The following is a 25037-nucleotide window of genomic DNA, read 5'->3' as shown; positions in this document are numbered from 1 at the left end:
GTGCACACATGCCTGGCATGTTTTTCAAGCCACCAGGTCTGGGATTAGGACTGCACAGTCGACCATGTGGGATCCAGCTACCTTAACCACCAGGTTACCTATAGGCTTCCCCTCCCTTTTAAAGTTTATTTATTTATTCCAAGAGGAGCAATATATATAGAAAGAAACAGAGACAGACAGGAATCCCCAGCAGGGTCCTCATGCCATGATTGACCTATCATACCTAGCTTCAGCCAACCCTGGATCATGAGCATGCTCACATCCAGCATGTTCAGGGAGGTCTTCAGATGTGAACCTGGAACCTTCCCATGTGAATCAGCCTCACAGCATTTTGTACCACTGCTCAGACCTTTTAGAGCCCTTATATGTTTTTATTAGAAAACTTTAATAAGTAGCATTTATTTCACATAAATGGTATGTGCATAATTTTAAAATGAGCAATTCAGAGAAGGTGGTGATGCAAAATAATTACATGTTCTTTCGCTATGTGCCTAATTCCTCTGTTGAGGATTGCTTGACAACTAAAATGTTTGTATTATTTTAAAAGGAAACCAAATTAAGATAATTTTATATGCTGTATTAAGTACTTTCTCTTTTCAGAATTCTTTAAGCAATGCAGAAATTTCAGTATAGAAATAAGAATGCATAATAAAGAACTTAATATGATGATACTACCTTTAAACAATTAGTAAATATTCAAATTCAAACAGGTCTTATCTGATAGAGATTAATTATTCTTTAAGATAATATTAAAAATATATGGAACATTGGGAACCAGCAGTTAGCGTAATGGCTATGTCGCTGGATTCCCACGTGGTCGACCGCGGTTCGCGTCCCGGACCCGGTGGCTTAAAACTCACGCCGGGCACGTGTGCGTGCGTGCCCAGGATCCCGGGAGGAGAATGGAGGAGAAGGGATTGCGGCGTGACCATCCCCCCTGGGGGATGATTCTCGCTTTCTATCTCTATGTCTCTCTCTGTCTGTCTGGCGAGCGCACGCGCCCTATGGCAAAAACCTCTCAAAAAAAAAAAAATATATGGAACATTTTATTTTAATGGACTAAGAATATTTATGTTTAAATATTACTTGGAGTGATCATTAATAATATATTACCATATTTTAGTGTCAACGATGTTTCAAATAATAAGGCTGCAATTAGGACATCTTCTTTAAGCACTTTATTCCTTAAATTCAGTCGAGCATGGGCTTCAGAAAGGGAAACTCTAAAAAAGAAAATTGATATCAATCAAAATATGTTGGTATTACCTAATGATACATATTTTGGCAGGAACAAACCAAGACAAATGTGAACATTAGCCACATCTTAAAGATCAGCATATTTTTAGTTTTTAAGAAAATTTTAGTTTCCTTTCAAAGCATTTTGTCCCTACCGACTTGAACAGACTTGTTTCAGACAAGCCAATATCCTGATTTATAATGAAAGAATTAGTTTCAATCCTGGCTTCTATTTGTGATTTCATATCACCTTCCTACATTAATGTTCAGGTAAATATGCATCAGCACATCAATGATGTCTTCCATTCTTCAACTATCTGAAGTCCTCACAGAATCTTATAATTTTGGTGTCTGAAGAGAGCTTGAGTTCAAAAAGCTCAAACACCCATTAGATAATTAAATGTCCTCTACAACATTCCGGCTAATCATTTTCCAGTCTCTATTGAACCTTTCCTAGCATACATTTCTTTGTGAGGCAATTAATATCTTTTCTCTGGAGAGTAATCTGGGACATCTGTTTTTTTTTTTTTTTTTTTCTTCCCTTTTTTTTTTTTTTTTTTTTTTTTTGGTTTGCTGTAGGGTATGTGCACTCACCAGAGAGAGAAAGAGAGTGAGAAATCACCCCTAGGAGAATGGTCATGTCGCTATCCCTTTCTCCTCCATTCTCTTCTCAGGATATCACTACTGAGGGTTTTTCAAACTGCCAGGTCCAAGACTCTAATCAGGAAGTTGGCCATATGGGATCCCAGTGCTTTAACCCCCATGCCATGCTGGTCCATCTTTTATTTTATTATTTTATTTATTTATTTTTTAGAGAGGGTTTTTTGCTATAGGGTATGCACACTCACAGGAGAGAAAGAGACACAGACAGAAAGACAGAAAGTGAGAAATCACCCTCCCCCTCCCCGGGGAAATGGCCACATCACAATCCCTTCTCTTCCATTCTCCTCTTGAGATCTTGGGCACACGTGCCCGGTATGAGGTTTAAGCCACCAGTTCTGGGACTCAAACTGTGATAGACTATGTGGGAGTCCAGTGATGGTAACCATTACGCCATCTGCTGGTCCCCCGCATCTTTTTATTTTTTAACCAGCTTTGATACCATAAGCTTTCATTAGACAGATATGATATATGTATAGGACTTGAATGATTGCTGGACTTGAGAATCAAAAAACCTAGACTGCATTTCTTAGAATTTACAATATGGGGGCTGGCAGGTTGCATGGTGTTTAAGGCACTAGACTCCCACATGGTTGACCACATTTCAAGTCCGAGACCTAGTGGCTTGTTTTTCTCACTTTCCCTATCTCTCTCTCTCTCTCTCTGTCTCTATCTGGTTAAATAATAAGAATAAATAAAATTAAATACTTCTTTATATACAAAAAAGAATTTACAACATGTGTCTTCATATAAATCACTTAATTTCTTAGATTTTATAAATGATTAAAAAAAAAATTCGATATTTTGGGACTGGTAGGTGATGTGGTTGTTAAGATGCTGGACTCTCACATGGCCTACCATAGTTCAAGTCCTGGACCTGGAGGCTTGCTTTCCTATTTTCCCTTTCTCTCTCTCTGTCTCTCTGTAGTCAAATGAAATAAATAACGATGATGACAATAAATAAAATAATTCTTTTAAAAAGTTTGATGTTTTAAAAGTTCAGCCATAAAGTGGTGATGGTAAGTAAAGGTATTTGAAAGTTTTACAACTAACCTACAAAGCCTATATAAATCTAAGCTGAAATCAGTTTCTCTACAATTTTCACCCACTGGTCTTTTGTTTTGTGTTCTGGGACTGCAGAACAAGCCTAATATCTCTTAAATGTGATAATCTTCAAATATTTAAAGATAATTTTTATAATTGCCATATGTTTTTTCTTCGCCAACCTAAATATTCCTAGTTATTTTAATATGTCTTGATACATAATTTTTGTTCTGCACCATCCTGAGGTACTCGCCCTGTGAACCGATTTGGTTAACACTCCTTTCAGTTCAGTAGTACAGGTGATTTGACTTTCAGAGTAGAGATGAAGTAGAAGTAGCATTCTCTTGCTCTTGATTAATATAACCAAATCTCAGTATTATTAACAGCCATGTTATATTGTTCACTCATAAATAATGTACTCTCTAGTCCTTTTTTTATCTTTTCATATTAAGTAACATCACTGTTTTCTTGTCCATTCACATTTGCCCTGGTGTTTAGGGATCTCACTGAGGACTTTACATTTAACTTGTTAGCTTAAGACCATAATTCAAACCTGTAAAAGTCTCTCCAATGTTGTTGATTTACAAATGTCTTATCATGTCTTTTATGTCCCTAGCCAAGCTCATTCTGAAAATGCTGAAGGACATTTATGTTAAATAATGGCATATGTAGCCAACCAGGTGGCATGATGGTTAAGGTGGGGGTAGGGGGGTAGGCAGGGAAGGGGTCCTACATGGCTAACTGTGCAGTTCAAGTTCTGGACCTTGTGACTTGAAAAACACACTAGGCATATGTGCATATGTGCCCAAAATCCTGAGAGGAGAATTGAGAAGGGATTGCAGCATGGTCATCTCCCCTGGTGGTTTCTCATTTTTCCTTTCTCTCACTCTCTCTCTTTTTTTCTCTGGTGAGTTCATGTACCCTATAGCACATTAAAAAAAAAATATATATATATATGAAACTTTTAAAAATAGCATATGTATAGAGCCTTTCAGTGAAACTGTAGTGCAGCTATTAAAACAAAATGAGGTGGGGACAGCAGATAGCATGGTGGTTAGGGTGCTGGACTTCCATATGGCTAACTGCAGTTTGAGTCCTAGACCTGGTGGTTGCTTTCTTACTTTCCCTCTCTCTGTCTCTCTCTGATCAGATTAAAAAGTAATAATAATAATAATAAATAAATAAAATTAAAATTAATTATTTAAAAAAACAGGATGAAGTAATTCTTGGGGCCAGTAGATAGACTGGTGGTTAAGATGCTGGATCCCACATGGCTGACTATCCAGTTTGAGTCCTGGACCAAACAGCTTGAAAAACATGCTGTGTGTGTTTGTGTGTGTGTGCATTTCCAAAATCCTGAGAGAAGAATGGAGAAGAAGAGATAGTGGCATGCCATCTACTTGGGAGGTGATTTCTCACTTTTCCTTTCTGTCTCTCTCTGGCAGGTGCACACACCCTGTATTAAAAACTGAAAAAAGAAGAATGAGCTAATTCTTGGGGCCAGTAGATGAAATGGTGGTTCAAATATTGGACCCAGCAGCTTGAAAAACATGCCCAGCACATGTGCATGTATGCCCCAAATCCCAATCTGAGAATGGAGGGGAAGGGATTGTGGCATGGCCATCACCTCTTGGGGTATGATTTTTCTTTCCTTCTCTCTGATAAGCACACACTCTAGCAAAACCTTAAAAAAACAAAAACAAAAACAAATAATAAGCAGAATGGGGGCCAGCAGATGGCCCAGCAGTTACATTTCTGGACTCCTGAATGGTTGACTTCAGTTCGAGTCCTGGACCCAGTGGCTTCAAATGCATGCTGGGTCCGTGTGCATGCATGCCCAGGATCCTGGGGAGAGAATGGCGGAGAAGGGATTGCAGTATGGCTATCCCCCCTGGGGGTTGATTTCTCACTTTTCCTCTCACTCTCTCTCTTTGGAGAGCACACAAGCCCTAAAGCAAAAAACCTCTTAAAAAAAAAAAAAAAAAAAAAGGAATGAGATAGTTCTTTATGTGCCTGCATGAGTTCATGTGAGTAAAAAGACTGTATTTATCCATATAAAAATATGTTTATATACTTATATATATGCGCAAATAATGTTTATTTAAACATATATAACATTTAAAGAAAATATGTTTTATTTATCATATTTAAATTATATACACGTATAACTTAGTATTTGGATAATTTCTAGAAGGATCATCAAAACTTTTAGCAGTTATTGTCTCTGAGAAGTGGGGTAGGAATGGCTAGAGTTAGTAGGATACTATGCTCATCATTTCAGACTTACACAATATCCATACTTTGCTTTTATAATAAAAAATAGGGTTTTTAAAAAACTTTTTAAAGGATAACAATAGATATGTCTTTTAAAGTGTTTAAAAGTATGAGGAACATATACTAGAGAAGCTTTTTTTTTTTAAAGAATTATCTTATTTAACTTTATTTATTTATTTATTTATTTATTTATTTATTTATTTATTATTTAAATTTGACCAGAGAGGAACAGAGTAAAAGAGAAACAGAGAAGGAAAATGAGAAAGCGAGCCGCCAGATCTGGGACTTGAACTGCAGTCGGCCATGTGGGAGTCTAGCGCCCTTAACCACCATGCCACCTGCTGGCCCCAGAAGTTTGTTTTTATCCCATGTTGAACTACAAAATACCTGGAGTGTAAATAACCACATTTTCATTTTTAATTCTTTTTAGTTTTTGCTACAGTGTATGTGTACTCACAGGAGAGAGAGAAAGTGAGAAATCACTTCCCAAGGGGTATGGCCACACCACAATCCTTTCTCCATTTTTCTCTTGAGATTTTGGGCACACACATACACACACATGCTCAGTGTGATTTTCAGGCCTCTGGTTCCAGACTCAAACAACATAGTAGGCCATGTAGAATCTAGCCGCATTAACCACCACACTGCTGACTGGCCCAATAGTCACATTTTTTTTTTTATAAGGTTTTTGCCAGAGGGTATGTGTGCTTGCCAGAGAGAGAGAGATAGTGAGAGGGAAAGTGAGACATCACCCTCAAAGGGGGATGGCCATATTGCAATCTCTTTTCTTCCATTCTCTCAGGATTTGGGGCATGCATGCACAGGTACCCAGCATGATTTTTAAGCCACCAGGTCCAGGACTCAAACTGTGGTCAGCCATGTGGGAGTCCAGAGCCTTTACAACCATGCTACCTGCTGGCCCTCAATAGTCACATTTTTATTTTATTTATTTATTTATTTATTTATTTATTTATTTATTTATTTATTTGGAGAGGTTTTTGTTATAGGGCGTGTGCACTCGCCTGACAGACAGAGAGAGACAGAGAGACAGAAAGCAAGAAATCACCCCCCAGGGGAGATGGCCACACCACAATCCCTTCTCCTCCATTCTCCTCTTGGGATCTTGGGCACGCACACACACGCGCCCGGCATGAGTTTTAAGCCACTGGGTCCGGGACACGAACTGTGGTTGACTACATGGGAGTCCAGCGACATAACCATTACGCTAACTGCTAGTCCCAATAATCACATTTTTAAAAACAATCATCTGCTGAAATCAGTACACTTTTCTCAGATACATCTCATAAGGGGGACCTAATAAAAATTAAGTGGAAAACAAAATGAATAGAGGTTCAAATGACATAACAATATAACAAAACTAAAGCCGCCTTAAGTTCTTTTATAACAAGGTAAATTAATCAACCAACCAACTAGGTAATAAACAAGAGAAAAAGTGAAATAGATAAATTAATTAAACTCATCTTTTAAAAGTCAATACTGGCTTTAAAATCTTGAACTGAATACATACAAATATTTTAGTGCAGATGCTGATAATTTTGTTCCACATATAGAATCTGTTCTGATTTTGCGACTTGCTAGATAATAACCATGAATCATTCTTTCTGCCTCCAAGCTGAATTCCACATTCAAACTCTTTGCAAAAGCCAGGAGCTAAATTAAAAGTGTGAAAATTTAAGAGATTTGAGTATTATTATAGAATCTATATAACAAAACCCCAAAGTACATTGGCATTGTATTTTTAAAAGTTTATATACTTTACCCACATAAAAATTGAGTACATATCTGGGGCCATCCCAAAGTCACTAAGCACTTTAAATCATAGTGTTATTCTTGTGAAGAATATTAAAATTTACCCAGTATAGTGTCCTTTTCCTCTGTGCAGAAATGTTCTGGGAAATGTGTTTGAATGACTAACATGCTTTGCTTCCAATGGGAGAAAGGCTCACCTCTCAAAAGTCATTTCTCTTTTGAATAGCTTCAATTCTTTAACAGTTTGTTTTCTTGTAACTTACTCTCTTTGGCAGTACTTATTTCCCTTCTTTCTTTTCACTTTATTTATTTATTTTTTTTGAGAGATTTTTGTTGTAGGGTGTATGCGCTCACCAGAGAGACAAAGAGACAGAAAGTGAGAAATCACTCTCTGTGATTGAGGAGATGGCCAAGCTGCAATCCCTTCTCCTCCATTCTCCTCTCAGGATTTTGGGCACGTACACACATGTGACTGGTATAAGTTTCAAGCCACCAGGTCTGGGACTCGAACTGCAGTTGATTACATGGGAGTCCAGCGACGTAACCATTATGCCATCCACTTGGTCCCACCCATTTTTCCTTTTAAAAATGACTTAATCTTGTAGTGAAGAAAGCACTGTGTCAGCTGCTATCAAGATGGGCTTTGGGAGATTCAGTAAGACTTTGTAGAGAATAATTCTTCAATACAGTGATTGTCAGTATTTTCTTTGAGTGGTGTACTCTTTTTATTCTGAATCAGTGATTCTGTTTCCAAAGTTTTTACTTAACGACAAAATTTCTAAACTTTTCACCATTCTAGTTTTTTTTATGCTTTTTCAACTTAGAGAATGGAAAGAAAAAATAAAACAAAATTGCTTTTGGGTTAGCCTCATACAGCCATGGTTGAGTGCTGTACATTGGAGCTGGATCCCATGGCTTACTGTGGTTCAAATCCAGGTTTTGGTGGCTTGAAAAACACTCTGGGCACATGTGTATGTGTGACCCAAATCCTGATGGGATGGAAAAACGGAGGAAGAAGGACTGTGGTGTGACCATGCCCTATTGGAGAGTGCTTGCTCTTGCTGTCTCCCTTTATCTCTGGCCAGTGCACATGCCCTCTGGCAATAAAATAAAATATTAAAAAAAAAAACAAGAGAGAAATGTTGTAGCAAGGATTAAAAAAAGGTTGCTATTATAATGTATATATATATATACATGACATATTTTTGTTTCTCTATGCAAAAATGCATCATGACTTTTCTGACAACTATATACATATATATACATATATACATATATATATATATATATATAGAGAGAGAGAGAGAGACAGAGACACATATCTATACATATATATATATATATATACTTTTTAGTTTGTCATAGGGTTTGTGCATTCACCAGAGAGAGAGAGAGGAAGTGAGAAGGCACCCCCCAGGGAGGATGGCCATGCCACAATCCCCTCTTTTCCATGCTTCTCTTGGGATATGAAGCAGGTATGCACACAAGCGTGGCATGGTCCCCAAGCCACCAGGTCTAGGACTCAAACCATGCAGTTATCCATGTGGGATTCTATGGAGAGTAGCCAATCTAATCCACAGCCTCTCCTACTCAGAAAAACATGTTCTGCCAAGCAGGTCCTGGCAGGATTCAGTTGTCCCAACCACCACACCACTGGCTGGTCCTAAGATTTATGTTTTAAATATAACTTTTTTTTTTAAGGTGTTTGCTATAGGGTGTGTGTGCTTGCCAGTGAGAGACAGTGAGTGAGAGGGAAAGTGAGAAACTACCCCTCCTGGGGGGGGGAATGGCCATGCCACAGTCCCTTCTCCTCCATTCTCCTCTTGGGATTTTGGGCACATAAATACACATGCCTGGCATGAGTTTCAAGCTGCCAGGTCTGGGACTCAACTATGATTGGTTATGAGAGTCCTGCAACACAACTACTATGCCACCTGCTGGCCCTAAATATAACTTTTTAAAAAGTATATAGGACATGTCCTGGATTAGATATGCCCTATATTTTTATTCTCCTTGTGTATGGATACTTCAAAAAGTTCATGAAAAATTAGAATTAAAGTACAAATTTAATTTGGTACAAAACTTTTTTGGAAATCCATGCATACATTTTTGATATGTATTTTCCATAAACTTTTTAAAGACTCCTTCATACTGCATAATTCTCTCCAGGACTTCAGAATAGGACACTACGACAACAACGACAACTACTACTACTACGACCACTACTGTCAATGGCTCTCTCTAAGCAAGATGAGCCACTTATGTCCCTCTTCAGCAAAGGACTTGCCCCAGCTACAGGGAGTGCTGCCAGTGATGGCTTGCAGCTGTCAGCCCCTTCACAGATGGCCCCAGGACAGCCCACATCATATCACTGATTGAGGTGGAAGTGAGGAAGGAAGCTTCTAAGGTCCCTCCATTTTGATCCAAAGCAGGACAACTCTGCTGGGTTTCCAGAGTTCCTTATGAGGCCAGCAGAGTTTAATGTTGGGTCTACATTGTAGCTAGATTCCCCTCTCTACCCAATCCTGCTTCTTTCTCCCTTCTAATGGCATTGATAGAAGAGAACTCCCTAATAAATATCAGCACACTAAATTCCATCTCAGTCTGCCTTCTGGAGAATTCAGGCTGCCACAAATTCCATCTACTCTGATTTGTGTGATAGATACATTTATTTTTCAGAAAAACTATTTTCACTGTTTCACTTGCCTACTAAAGTCTACAGCTGTTGTCTACAGTCTGACAAACCAACTATAAACTTTTCTTCCTGAACTTCCAGGCTTATTGTAAATTTTCTATATCTCCATGACTCCATAATATAATTTTTGCTCCAGCTGGTCACCTCATTAGTTTTACTAATTTTTACTTCTATGTATGTTATCCTTTTGTTATTTCTGCTTATGATACCTATCCTTTCTGGTATCTAAATTTTGTTTTCTTAAGACCCAACTAAAGCTCCACTGCCATTAAGTCTCCCCAACTCTTGCATTCTACATTGATACCTTCCTTTCTGAATTCCTAAAGTATTTAGTCAGTACTAAATAGTCAGTTTGGTACTTAAATTGTCCTTTGTTTTATGTATCTTGTTTTTAATCCTGATTAAATTATGTTACTTAAAGAACAAAGTTTATATTTCTGTGAGAATAGAAAAACAAAAATAGGCTTATATATTTGAAGTATTCAGTAAATATCTGAATTATGAATAAATTCATGGGCTTTTTGCTTTTTTTATTTTTCCATTAATTTGCTAAAGGACCAGCACAATTGCCAGAGAGAGCAATAAAGTGAAAAAGCACCACCCCAGGAATGATGGCCGTGCTGCAATATCTTCTACTCTATTCTCCTCTTGGGGTTTTGGGTATGCATGCACATGTATCTGGTGTGTTTTTCAGGCCTCCAGGTCCAGGACTTAAACTGCTCAGTCAGCTAGGTGAGATCCATCTGACTTAACTACCATACCACTAGCTGGCCCAAGCTGGTTCTCTTTTTAGACAGGGTGTCATTGTGTTGCCCAGGCCTGCTCTGAGGTTACAACCTTCATGATTCAGTCTCCCCAGTCATTGGTCACAGGGATTACAGGCTTATGCCACTATACCTAGCCTTTTTAGGTTGAACAGGAAATAGCACTCAGGCCTCCTTTGTGGTACTAGCTGGGGAAGCACTGTGTCCTAGTAGTACTACCTCAGCTGAAAGAAAGTCAGAATAAAAGAACCCTATTTAAAAAGGTGCTCTGAGGGACCAGCAGTTAGCGTAATGGCTATGTCGCTGGACTCCCACGTAGTCGACCACGGTTCACGTTCCCGACCCGGTGGCTTAAAACTCAAGCCGGGGCAATGGGCCAAGATCCCCAGAGGAGAATGGAGGAGAAGGGATTGCAGCGTGGCCATCCCCGCTTGGAGGTGATTTCTCGCTTTCTGTTTCCCTCTCTCTCTGTCTGGCGAGCGCACGCACCCTATAGAAAAAACCTCTACAAAAAAATAAATAAATAAAAAGGCGCGCTGAGGAACTTCTATTTAAATTAAGAAATACTAGCACAGTTATTCTGGGTAATCATTTTCTTTACCTTACCTTTTCAAAATCTTCAGTCGTGAACTGTTTTGAAGCTACATAAAACAGTCCTTCAGGATCAATGGCTTTCTTTAAAGTATGTTGCACAGTAGGAAGAAGTGGGTGGCAAGGAGATGATTCATTGCAGTTAATCAATAATCCAAAGGCTTCTGCAAGATTAGCTGGAATCAAACTGCAATCCTATATCAAACCAAAAGGTAACAAGCAGATGGTGTGGTGGTTAAGGAAATGGACTCCTACATGACCAACTGTGGTTCAAGTTCTGGACCTGGTGGCTTGCTCTCTTACTTTCTCTCTCTCTCCTCTCTCTCTCTTTCTCTGGTGAGCACACATGCCCTGTAGCAAATTGAAAAACAATAAAAATTATAAATAAAATGAAGTAAAAATAATTCTTTAAAAAAATTTAGTTTTGCTTTAAGGTATATGCATTCACTAGAGAGACAGAGAGAAAGTAAGAAATCATCCTCCATAGGGAATGGTCACACCACATTATTACATTCCCTATGATAGTGATGATAGACCAGTGTGTTTTCCAAGCCGCTTCATCTAGAACTTGAACCACACAGTTAGCCATGTAGGATCCAGCTGACTTAACCTCCATGCCTCCCACTGGTCCCAAAGTTTTAATTTTTAATTAGTTACTATTTAGTTCTAGTACCTGATAAAGTATATAAATCAGTTAATAACAAAAATATTAAGGCATATAAAAATATGTGTCTAAGTTCTCTTTACAGCATTCTGACAAAATTCTAACAAATACCTTACCATTTGACCAATCAGAGTGTTAGTTTTTTGTCCATTTCTCCTAGAAGATGAATCCATATCAACAAGAGACCAAAAACTGCACTGGACTGGAAAAGTCATTTGTTGATCGATAACATCTCCAAACTTCTTTCCAGGGATGTACACTGTAAGACTTCTACTTTCCAGAACTAAATCAAAAGACATTACTCACTTGTTATTTAATTTTATTTTGTTCTATATATTTACAAATTAATAACAAATATTAGATATAATTTTTGGACAGTGGAGACAAAAGTAAATTTTACTGTTTTGCAAGATATAGCTAAAACAGTATATCTGATACTTTCCCCCCACCCTCCACACACAAGGCAAGAAGAATATTTGGATGTCTGGATGTCTATATGTCTCATGATTTGATGAGAACCAGCAGGCCAAAGCATGCAGCTGGAATTATGGTCTAGTGTCTGAGTGAAAAAAGGATCACCGGTTCTTTGACATAGTGCTAGAAATCCTAGACAATGCAATAAGACAAGAAAAGGATATAAATTTGGTCCAATTCAAACCCATGTGTTAGCACAGCTGAGAGCTAAGTTCCTTTGTTTTTATTTATAAAAGTGAAATGAGAACAGATATGTAGTATAATTTCTCAATTCCTAACATATGCAATACTATCGTAACTGTTAAATAGCTACTTGACACTGGTGAAAATATAGATCAAACAGATAAAAATTAATATTATTTACCAGATTGAAGCTGTTCAAGTTTATCTTTTTTGTGTGAGGTCAAATCTCCTATAAAGCAGATACCACCTTTAGCTAGCAAAGCACTGCCAGCTTGAATGCTAACTGCTCCAGTTCCATACTTATTCCTGGACAGAGTAGGAAAAATTTCAGTACAGACTGGATGATGTATACCACGGGGAACAAGGTTTATGCTAAAATTCAAAAGCCTAGGGAAAAAATAAATTATTTATTGCCATTATTTAATATTTTATCTCAGAATTCCTAATGTGTTAACAGCTAGAAAATTTATTTCAGTACTTATTAAGCATTTACCATATGCCAGCTATGCACTAGGAATAAAAACATATGTTAAGACCTTACCTTAACTTGGTAAGCTCACAGCCTAGAAAGAGAGATATAAAAAACTAAACTCCAATGCGACAGGTACTAAATAATATAAATAATATCTTGAAAACCTCTGTAAGGGAGTATTATTTCTTCTGAAAGAAATTCAGAACAAACTACAGAGAGATGGTGTTTGAACTGGGCCTTCCTCTTTTTTTATGCATTTCTTGCTTTCTTTATTGATAGTCTTATTTGGTTGCAGCAACTCAGTATCATTGAATGAAAAAAAATTTTAAGGGATATTTTTGCTATAGGGCTCGTGTGCTCTCCAGAGAGACAGAGAAAGACAAAGAGATGCATAGCATGAAATCACCCCCCTAGGAGGATGGCTATGCTGCATTACCTTCTCCTCTAGTCTACTCTCGAGATTTCAGGCATGCACATATGCCCAGAGAAAGTTTTAAGCTGCTGGGTCTGGGACTCAAAACCAGGGTCAACTATGTGGGAGTCCAGTGACATAACCATTACACCATCTGCTTGGTCCCTTGAATGGAACCTTGAAGAAAGATAAGAAAATGGCTTATTAGTTCTTAGGAGGAAGATTGTTTAAAAATGATAAAGTATAAAAGCATGATGCAGAGCTGGGGAATGAGAGAAAAGAAAGGCTGGGATGGATGCATTTATTTGTAAAGATCTGAGTGCAGAAATAGGTTGAAACTTTAAGTGTTTATGTTCTCAAAATATTGAAAACAAATATGCCATTGTTCAATTCATGTTTTATTGGGTTGTCGGAAAAATCATGATGCATTTACAACATGACTTTTTCCAACAACCCAACAGAAGTTTTGAATTTCATTGATAGAAATTATTTAAATACTTAATATTAGTTCAAATAATTTTAATATTCATCTTCTACTAATGCTCACAGGAAGGATTTATGCAAATCTGTGGCCAACTTATAATTTTAAAAATTTATGTCACATATTTACCTGTCCACAAGTAGAGTGTCACTTGTTATAATTAAAATATCCAGGAAACCTTCTAATTTCTTGTTATGGTCACTTGTCTGTACTAGACTCATCAACAAACAGAGCTTGAGCAAATTGTAAGTCCCAGGAGGAATAATTTGTGATGCAAATATATTGGCAAGTATTGCTGTAAACTTCCAGCATGAGCTGGAAGTTAAGGAGAGGAGACACCTGAAGTTGTCACTAATTCCTGAAGAGACTGAAAGTAAATATTAATGTATGTATTACAGAGGGTTTTTAAACAATATATTATAAATATTTGACTTTATCTAAAATATTATCAAACTATACTTATTAATCATGCAATATTTAAATTCTTATGACAATAAATTATGACCGGAAGTTATGCTGGTCTATCATCACTATCATAGGGAATGTAATAAAAGAAGCCAGATATCCTGTGTGTCTACATAAGATTGGTTGCATATTTAGGCAAATTCCTCATTCTTCTGGAAAAGCCAAATACTAGAGCTCTATATTTCTGTTTACTCCTATATTTCTGTTTGTAATAATGTCACTTTCAGTGGAGGCTAAATAGGCAGAATTCAAAATATTTGACTATTATGATTATAAGGAAAGATTTCTATAGACTACTACTTTGAAAGCACTGTTTTATACTATACTATCACGTTATAGAACATCTTCATCCCCTCTTACCCCAGTCTCCAGTTCCTGAAAGGGAAAAATGATGTGCCTATTTGGTCAGTTTAGGAGCAACAGCTATGTACCCTGTCCCACTCTCCTTCCTTTTGGGCTGTCATCACAGAACAGTGATTTCTTCTACTTATCTACTCTAGTTTGTTCTGTTTCTAATAACAGAGATACCCAAGTCTGAGTGATTTAATTCAATTCTTTAGCTCATTGTTTTGGAGGTCCAAAGTCATGGGGCTACATTTAGTGAGGGTCCACTTGCTAGAGGATAATGTGGTGTGGGTGTGGGGGGTGGTAAGATGAGCAAGTGTTGTACCATTGTTTGTCTTATTCCCTCTCCTTATAAACCCACTAGGACTCGATTATGGGGATCCCAACCCTAATGCCTATTACTTTCCAGAGGATCCAGTTTTTAATACATAATCAGGGCCAGGAGATGGTGAGGTGGTTAAGGTGCTGGACTTCCACATGGCCAACTGCAGTTTGAGACCCAGACCTGGTGGCTTGCTTTCTCATCCCCTCCACCCACCCTCTGGTGAGTGCATGTGACCTTTAACAAATTAAAAACAGTAATAATGATAAATAAAATTAAATAAATAATTATTTAATATCATAATCAGATAGTTTCCACCCTCTCAATGCTATTAAAGTGGCTGACCAGATTTTTTTGTTTTTGAGAGTTTTTTTGCTATAGGGCAGGTGCACTTGCCAGAAAGACAGAGACAGAGAGACAGAAAGTGAGAAATCACCCCCCAGGGGGGATGGCCATGCTGCAATTCCTTCTCTTCCATTCTCTTCTTGGGATCTTGGGCATGCACGCACATATGCCTGGTGTGAGTTTAAGCCACTGGGTCTGGGACTCGAACTGTGGTCAACTGCATGGGAGTCCAGCAACATAGCCATTATGCCAACTGCTGCTGGTCCCAGGCTGACCAATTTTAACACATGAATTTTGGGAGAACACGTCCAAACCTTACCATCATCCATACTATGGATTAGAGAAGCCTTAGTCCAGCTCTTGTCACATTTAGCAGTTAAATATGCCTAAATATTATTATTTTTTTCCCCATTTTTAGACTTCAGGAATTAAGCAGGGGAGGAGTGACAAGTACTAAGCCAAGTCTAAGATTTCTTGACTCTTGGGGGTAGACTCGACTACAGTAAACACAAAGGGAGACATAAGATGTAATACTTTATTTCATCTTTAAAAATATGCACTTCTCAGGAACCAGCAGTTAGCATAATGGCTATATCGCTGGACTCCCACGTAGTCAACCGCGGTTCGTGTCCCAGACCCGGTGGCTTAAAACTCACGCCGGGCGTGTGTGCGTGCGTGCCCAAGATCCCAAGAGGAGAATGGAGGAGAAGGGATTGCAGCGTGACCATCCCCCCTGGGGAGTGATTTCTCGCTTTCTGTCTCTATGTCTCTCTCTGTCTGTCTGGCAAGCGCACGTGCCCTACAGTGAAAATCTCTCCAAAAAAAAAAAAAAATGCACTTCTCCACCAACATTCAAGTCATGTCTGCTATAAAATTAATAAATCTTAAAACATTTAATAGCAGAAAATATTAAAAATATCATCAAACTATCTATAATCCACCAGTGATTTCTTTCTTTAACATTTTTGTCTTTTTAAGAAGCTTTTCTCTTTAAGACAAGTAGAGGTATTTAGAAACTACTTGCATTTAAATTCAACTTGGACTTCTATTACTACAGATGGTTTTCTATAAATTCCAAACAAATTCAGCTCTACTCAAAATTTAACCAGCCTTCCTACATTCAGATATCAGTGAGCCAAGTTAACAAAAGCAGTCTTGCTCTCCACTTTTGTTTACTTAAGGCTAAAATCTTTTGGAGTGGTAAAAAGGAAATCGTTAGTAATAAAGGTGATATTCTGGTGCCCACCTGCCTTTAAATGTTGTCTTATTTCTTGACTGGCTTAGAACTCATATGAGGGAAAGCATGCCATTTTATTGAGTTCTCTTTCTCAGACCACAATAATAACTAGAATTGTCTTAGCTACTAGGTCATTGGGAAAGTCATGATGTATTATTCCATTTTTCTGTGCAAAAATGTGTCACGACTTTCCCAATGACCCAGTAGAAAATAAAGGGTAATACAGAAAAATCCTTTGACTTATCTCTAACCCTTGGCATTCTGAAACATATTTCTCATTGCTAATTATAAAAAATCAAAGTAAGGCTTAGCCCAAAGAAAGGAGTCCTGCCATATAGCAAGTTTCCACAACAGTATCCTGTTTTATTTACTTAGAGCACTTATTACCTGAAATTGTCTTATGACTATTTTGCATGTTTATTGACTGTGTAACAATATAAACTAAGAACAAGAACCTTGACTGTTGTGTTTACAACTATATCCTTAGTTCCTAAAATAGTGTCCAGTTTTAGACAAGCAATATTTAATTGCTGAACAAATAGATTTATGTTTAAATATTTAATACATGATATAACATTTCCTTACCTTTTGGATTGCAAAAAGAGATACTATTTGCTTCTATACAGACAGTAGATTGTGAGGTTTTTATACAGGCTGGAATTCCAATAATTTTATATTCATTTCCTATATTCATTTTATTCACTAATTCATCTAAAATTATTAAAAACAGAAAATATGTACTCACTAAATGAAATTTATACATAATCACATGGTTTAACAGTAACAATTCATCCTGAATTAGTAGTCTTTCTAGTAAATTGCATTTATAATAAAAGAAAAGCCTGGGACCAGCAGATGGCCTTAATGGTTGCATTGCTGGACTCCCACGTAGCTGATCGGGAATCGAGTCCCAGACCTGGCAACTTAAGATTCGTATCAGGCATGTGTGTGTGTGCCCAGCATCCTGAATAGAGAATGGAGGAGAAGGGATTGCAGTGTGGCTATCCTCTGGGGGTAGGGGGTGATTTCTCACTTTCTGTCTCTGTTTCTCAGGTGAGCACATGCATCCTATAGCAAATATCTCTTAAAAAAAAAAGGAAAGAAAGAAAGGAAAAGTCCAAGTCTGGGGAGTTTATAAAAATAAAGGTTTATTTAGCTCATACTTTTGGAAACCAAGTCCAAGAGTACGGGTCAGTATCTGGTAATGGTCTTCTTGCTGTTTCTCAGCATGGTGGAGGGCAGGAATTTTTTACATTTTTCACTGTCTCCTTATAAACCCATGAGTATCCCATAATGGGGCTCCACCCTGATGTCTAATCACAACCCAAAGGCTCCATTTCCTAATCCTATAGTTGGATTAAGCTTCACCTTTTCAACACCCATACAATGGTTCGCCAAATTTGAACACACAAAGTTTTGGTGGACACCTTCAACCTACAGCAGTAGTGAAATAATTGTTTTCATTCAGTATAATATCTCTATGTATGATGAAACCAAGAGGTTTTGTGATTTGCATAAGCCTAAGTAATAAGTGGCAGAACTGAAATATAATGTGTCCTAGGTCAAACCAATGTCAAGAGGAAGGCAAGGAAGCTGAACATCCGAATATCTCTTATAAGGTTAGACTCAAAAGCCTGCTTTTATTCATTTAATTAAAAAAAAATTATTTGGGTTCTGTAAGAGTTTATTTCAAGAAAATGTTTTCTTCTTTTTTTTTTTTGGAGAGATTTTCGCTATAGGGCACGTGCGCTCGCCAGACAGAGAGAGACATAGAGACAGGAAGCTAGAAATCACCCCCCAGGGGGGATGGTCACGCCGCAATCCCTTCTCCATTCTCCTCTCGGGATCTTGGGCACGCACGCACACGCTGTGAGTTTTAAGCCACCGGGTCCGGGATGCAAACCGTGGTCGACTACGTGGGAGTCCAGTGACATAGCCATTACGCTAACTGCTGGTTCCCTTTTTTTTTTTTTTTTTTGAGAAGGTTTTGCTATAGGGCGTGTGTGCTCGCCAGAAAGATAGAGACAGAGAGAAAGAAATCACCCCCCAGGGGGGATGGCCATGTCGCAATCCCTTCTCCTCCATTCTCCTCTCGGGATCTTAGGCATACACACACACATGCCTGGGGTGAATTTAAGCTACCGGGTACAGGACTTGATCCATGGTTGACTACATGGGGGTCCAGCAACATGGCCATTACGTCAACTGCTGGTCCCTTAAGAAAATGTTTTTTACTACTATGCAAATTTAGGAGGCCAAGCAGTGGTGGTTGGACCTACACGGGAAAATTCTAGGTCTGAGTCCCAGGACCTCCTTGAGCACACCAGGTACAAGCACATGCCTGTGATCCAGGCTGACTGAGACTGGGGTGGATTGTGGTATAGGAACTCTCTCTCTTTCTGATGGAAGAAATAGTGGATACAAGACCAGCAGTTGGTGTAATGGCTATGTCGCTGGACTCCCATGTAGTTGACCACGGTTTGAGTCCTGGACCCAGCAGCTTAAACTCATGCCAGGCGTGTGTGTGTGCATGCCCAAGATCCCGAGAGGAGAATGGAGAAGGGATTGCAGCGTGGCCATCCCCCCTGGAGGGTGATTTCTCACTTTCTGTCTCTGTCTTTCTGGTGAGTGCACGTGCTCTATGGCAAAAACCTCTCCAAAAAAAAGAGAAAAAAATGTGAAGAAATAGTGGATACATTTGGAAAAATATATATATATATATAAGTTGGACAACTACTTACATTTCTATATTGCAATGTGTGATTTATATGTAGTATATTACTGAAAATAGTATAGAGTAGAATAAAGTGGTTAAAAATACACTGAGGCGGGCCAGCAGGTGGTGTGGAGATTAAAGGAGCTAGATTCCACATGGCTTACTGTGAAGTTTGTGTCCTAGACCTGGAAGCTTGAAAATCATATTGGGTGTATATTGTGCATGCCCAAAATCCTGAAAGGAGAAAGAAGGAGAAGGGACTGTGGTGTGGCCATCCGCCATGGGCAGTAATTTCTCATCCACCCCCCTTTGGTGAGGGCATGCACCCTAGAGCAAAACAAAACAAATAAACATCAAGGCTTATTGCCTGAATGAATCCTGGCTATGCCACTTACTAGCTTTGAACCTTGGTGAAGTTACTTAACTTCCATGTGCCTCAGTTTCCACATTACAAAATGAAGATAACTAGAAGCTACCTTATATGGTTTCTATGAGTAACTGGGTTAATTTACATAAGAATTCCTGGAACATAGTAATTGTTATATAAAAATTACTACCATCTGGGCCTGCTTGCCTGCTTTACACATGTCTAACCATGAGGAAGTGCTTTTGTTTGAATCTCCACTTTCCTAATTACTAGGTTTCCTTTATGTGGTTGACATCTAAGAACTCTTTGTGAACAGTTTTAATTCTTTCAATTTTAGTCAAAAGAAAAGGAAAGGTTAAGACCTGTCCTCTTTTTCACAGTTCTGACTTCTCAATGAAGACTCAGCTGATACTGATAATGATTTCCTTCTTCATGGCGGACTGTCTACTCACAGGTACTTACCCATGCAGTCCTCAACAGTTAATCATATGCCAATTCCCATTTATTTAATTAATCAACATTCATTGAGCTTTTACTTGTGCAGTAAAAAACCATAGTCCCTATTCTCATAAAGCTTATATTCTAAAACAACCCCCATATTTACAGAAGCTACACAGACCTATCAAAAGAATAATGAGATTATCTTAAAATGACTATAACCCTGGGACTTAGCATAAGGCTTGGGACATAGCAGGCATTAATATCCTTTTAAGTGAATATCATATGTCTGAATTGATATAATAGTTAAATATGACTATTTTTCAAAACACCCCAAAACAAGAGATTTTAGAATTTTTAAGTTATAGGAGTATTGTTCATAATATGTAAATATAAATCAATCCCATATTTTATAGCAATTTGTTTTGAGCTCACACAGAATTTACTTACCCCGTAGGAAAACTGTTAGAGATTGAAACCTAAATGGCTGGGTTTTAGAATATCCTTGAAAAGCATTAAGTGCCTTCGTGGTAATTATTTCAACTATCTGTTTATCTTAAGGCAAAGAGAAAAATAGAATTAGTTACTAGATTATATATTCAATTTAATTTCCATATTAAAATATCAGGCACTATTTTAAAAATTGTAGTTACACAATTCAAATGAATTGTTACCACCAAGAACTCTGAATTTTCTGTCCTCTTGAAGCGAAGATGCACATAGATTACACAAAAAGTCATTTCTCACTGTTGCGGATTCTGTAGCACCAGGCACATGCACTCTAATATACTGAAACCCTGAAAGACAACATTTAACATTAGTCTAATTTAAAGTATGATTAATTCAATTTTTGCATGGGGGTTCAGAGCAGTTCAATTAACATTCATTGCAGGGCTGTTGCTTGCCAGGTGTTGTGATAAGGCACTGGCAGTATGGATACTTAAACACACATATAGAAATATGTGGCAATGAGAAGCAGACAGTTTTAATATGTGGCATTCACTTGCAGAGGGCTCGGAGAGAAGAGAGGAGAGGCATCCAGCACAATGAGAGGAGGGGGTAAATGGAAAAGATGTCTTGGAGAAGCACTGAGTTAAGTCAAAGAATTAAGAGAGGACATCAAATAGAGGAGAACAGCCCAAGTAAACAGTTATGAAACAGTGCACAACAAGTACTTCAGTATCATAAAAGCACTTGTTAAATTGAGGAGGAAAAAGAGAAAGATGCATTTTAAGATTATGTAATGTAGCACTAGTCACCATAGCCAAGATATTAAATCAACCTGAGACTCCATCAACAGATGAATAAATAAAATGTCACGTACACACATACATGCACACACACACACACACACACACACACACACTGGAACACTATTCGGCCATTAACAAGAATGAAATCTTGTCATTCAAGGCAACAGGGACAAGCCTGAAGAATATTATGTTACATGAACTAAGCCAGGTATAGAAAGAGAAACTGCATGCTCTTACTCATGTGACTAAAAAAGTTAACCTTGTGGGAATAGAGAGTGGAACAGTAGCCAATAGAGGCTAGGAAGAGTGGAGGGGAAGGTGAAGGACAGGGGAGATATTGTTTAACAGCTATGAAATTGCAGTCAGAGAAGAGGAATAAGTTCTAATGTTCTATAGCAAAATAGAATAACTATGGTTAATGATAATTTATTGTATGTTACAAAATAGCTATAGAAGAGGATTTTGAATGCTCCCAACATGAAGTAATAACAAATGTTTGAGGTAATGGACATGCTAATTACCCTGATTTGATCATTACACATTGTATTCATGTAGCAAAAACTCACCCTATACCCATAAATACATACAATTACTCTATATCAGTTTTAAATAATAGATCTAGCCCTGATGGTGCAAGCAGGAGAGCACTGCTGCATTCTGTGTGATGACTTTGGCTGCATGGGAGGCAGGCGACTGGGTTTCCGACCCACCTCAACAGGCCAGGCGTGCCTGTGGTCCTCGTCAACTGTGAGCTTGGACAGGAGGAGTGTGACGTGTGACCCTGTCAAAAATACCTATTTCTCCCTTTTTCTCTCATTTCTCTCTGCCATAAATAAGTAGTGAAAATCTTATACAAGGTAAACATATAAACATTAGGAAATACCAAATTTTATTCCATTCTTTCTACTCTGTGCATATTTTATAACTAACTATAAACACAATACAAACAATAAACTACTTGATGTTTCAACTTTACATTTTAATATTTACCTTTTGAAAAAGGGCATGCTTCGTCTGAACAAAGGAATCTTGCACCTTGTGTATACTTGGTTATTGTTGTCATTGCAATCACAATCCCATGCATCATATAAAATCTTTGAGAGGTATAATCAAGTGGAAACTCACAAAGATCAAGGCCATAACTTGGCAGAGGAGGCACATGTGTTAATTTCAGCACTATGTTAATCTGATAAAATAAAAATAGTATTAATAAAATTGTAAATCCAGTTTGGACTAGTATTACAATATACTAAGTGTATTGTATAGTTAATCAAGTAACTAATTTATTAGAGTTGTAGGAACTATGACTTTAAGCATAAGAGAATAGAGATAAAAGATTAAAGAAATAAAACCCTTATACAGTAATCTAAGAATTTAATTGAAAATGCCTTTATGAACTCATATTTTTTCTTAAAAAATACACATTTCCTAGCTATATCCACTGAAAAGGCTTGAAAAACAGTGAAGACCCTATAGCAACAAACATTCCTAGCATCCAGATTGTGGTCTCTAAATAGAATTTCTTTCTAGCCTCTATTAACCACAATTATACTCTCCTTGGGGGGAAACGATTGACTTCAGGTCTGAGGCAGAAAATTTAACAGATGGACCTGGGCGTCTTATACCAAAAACTAAGGCAGCTATAAAAAAAATTAATAGCATGTGTCAAAAGGACATAGGAATAAACTTTAAAGGATTCCCAATGACCAAAAGTGAATACAAGCAACAAAACCAATAACAGTGATTCACTGAAACATATAAAATATATTAAAATGTTCATGAATTCCTCTTATTTCCACCCCTGTGTGGTACGTCCCACCTTGTGCCACAGTGGGGTCTAGTGCAGATGCCTTAGTACTAAGAACATGGATGCAGTAGGAAAGAGACCCCCCGCATCATTGTCATCAATATACTTTCATGGGGAAATTTGTTGCTAAATCATCTGGAGACATTTGCTTCTGGGTTGGGGTTCACTACTCAGTAGAGCAGCTACCTCTCTGCAGTCTACTAAGAGTCACCCCTCCACAAATGGTTAAAAATACTGTTTCTAAAAATACAAGTAATGGCATAAAGGTTAAGCTACTCCCACATGGCTGACCATGGTTTGAGTCCTGGAGCTAGAGGCTTGAAAAATCACACAAGGCTCAAGTGCGTACATGCCCAAAATCCCAGGAGGAAAATAGAGGAGAAAGGATTGAAGCATGGCCATCCCACTGGGGGCTAATTTTTCACGTTCCCTCTTTCTGACTGTCTCTGAAGAACACATGTCCTGTGGCAAAAATCTAAAAACAAACCAAGAAAAAAAGTAAAATTTAAAAATTGTAATAAAGGATAAACAACAAAATAACATTGGTCATTATTGAAGGCTGCTAAATTTCAACTTATTGTTTTCTGAAAGTTCATAAAGGGAAAGAATAAAACATTTACCCTGCTTTTCCTATGCAAATTATATTTGAAAGTAACCAAAGAGTAAGAGAAAGTGATAAACGAAATGATAAGAGAAAATGTATCTTACAGAATAATTTCAAGCAATAAATTCAGAAAGAGTGCTAAGATTACAAAAGTAATAATTTTGAAATTGTTCTTTTTGCAATTATTCCTAATGAAATAATAGATTCTAGGCAATGAAGATCAATTGCTGCTAAACCATTACTTGAAAGTTGATGGAAACAGTATAATGGAGGAATCAGATTGACATCACTTGAACCCACCGATCAATTGTGACATTGCTAAATGTGAGTCAACCAATATTAGAATCCTAATATAATGTAATATAAAATACATGACACTATGATATATTCCTATCAGAATTAGTTGAATCTCAACATAAGATTCTGTTAGATCAACTTTTATATGTTTTAGAAATCTGGAGTATAGTGAAATAAGTTAAATGCCATAAGAAAGCAATCAGATAAATCTAATTATGTAGGATTTTTTTTGTATATATGATCAGTTATTTAATTAGGCCCTTGGCAAAAAATTTAGAACACCAATTTGTGAGGATAAACTCCATTTGTAAGGACAAACACAGATTGCAGGTAACCCTGGAGCTGAGAAATAGCTTTGATTTTGGGTAAGATTTCTGAGTCCACAGCTTTCTGATCAATCTTGCGCTGCTCTGAAATCTCATATTTCTCCTCTGTGTTGATGATCTCACCTTCCTGGTATCTGGGCTTCCGCAGTTTCTTTTTCTTGAAGTAAGCATCGGTAAGGTGCTGTGGGATTTTTACTAATATCAATTTTCGTGGAGGTGGCAATGACAAATTGCTGGTGTGTTCTACACAGTGGAACTCAATTGGGAACTAGTGGTCCAGTTACAAGTAGCAAGCCACTGCTCAGCTGCTTCAGGAAAACCACTCTTGCCTCTGTGGCTTCCAGTGAGGATGATCAGGATGTTCCCAGGAGTGATGCTAGCTGGCAGCTTTCTCACATGCTGACTAAAGGGTTTTTTTGCTGTGCCTCAACAACTTTCAAGGCACATCTTCAGTAGGATAATACCTAGGCATTTTGCATAATTTAATCATCTGAGTACCACCATTCTTGTCTCCACCAACTGGTTTTGTGACAGTCGCAAGAACCTTCTCCTTTTTCTTTTCGATCCTGGATTATTGGCCTCTTGTACATGGCCTTCCTGGAATATATGGCAGACAGGGAGTATCTGCTGATGCCCCAGACTAGGACAGGGTTTCAGCTGCAATGGGGCTTCCCCTTCTTGGGCTTTTTAGCCTTGGAGTCACCCTTTTTAACCTTGCCACTGGCATCAGCTTTCTTGGCTTCAGGTTTCTTCTCCTTAGTATCCTGCTTTGCAGCTTTTTCACCTGCCATCTTG

General features: G+C 37.8%; 1 protein-coding gene and 1 long non-coding RNA gene across 2 annotated transcripts in view; one reads left to right on the top strand and one right to left on the bottom strand.

The window, feature by feature from the left end:
- Positions 1-25037, bottom strand: part of MCMDC2 (minichromosome maintenance domain containing 2) — a 76749-nt gene that overhangs the window by 50185 nt on the left and 1527 nt on the right. The window contains exons 4-13 of the mRNA XM_027772620.1: positions 22199-22394; positions 20630-20752; positions 20406-20510; positions 17020-17145; positions 13850-14087; positions 12537-12742; positions 11815-11981; positions 11050-11229; positions 6743-6885; positions 1114-1223 (exon numbers count right to left, since the gene is read on the bottom strand). Of these exons, the coding sequence (XP_027628421.1) occupies positions 1114-1223; positions 6743-6885; positions 11050-11229; positions 11815-11981; positions 12537-12742; positions 13850-14087; positions 17020-17145; positions 20406-20510; positions 20630-20752; positions 22199-22394 (1594 nt within the window). The remainder of the gene's footprint in view (positions 1-1113; positions 1224-6742; positions 6886-11049; positions 11230-11814; positions 11982-12536; positions 12743-13849; positions 14088-17019; positions 17146-20405; positions 20511-20629; positions 20753-22198; positions 22395-25037) is intronic.
- LOC102480826 (uncharacterized) overlaps positions 17996-25037 on the top strand; it is a 27550-nt gene continuing 20508 nt past the window's right edge. Inside the window, exons 1-3 of the long non-coding RNA XR_334809.3 lie at positions 17996-18053; positions 19898-19971; positions 23823-23943. This is a non-coding gene — a long non-coding RNA (uncharacterized LOC102480826). The remainder of the gene's footprint in view (positions 18054-19897; positions 19972-23822; positions 23944-25037) is intronic.

This window comes from Tupaia chinensis, unplaced genomic scaffold (genome assembly GCF_000334495.1).
Source record: "Tupaia chinensis unplaced genomic scaffold, TupChi_1.0 Scaffold000288_2, whole genome shotgun sequence".
NCBI classification, from domain to species: domain Eukaryota; kingdom Metazoa; phylum Chordata; class Mammalia; order Scandentia; family Tupaiidae; genus Tupaia; species Tupaia belangeri.
This window is presented reverse-complemented; position numbering and strand designations above follow the sequence as displayed.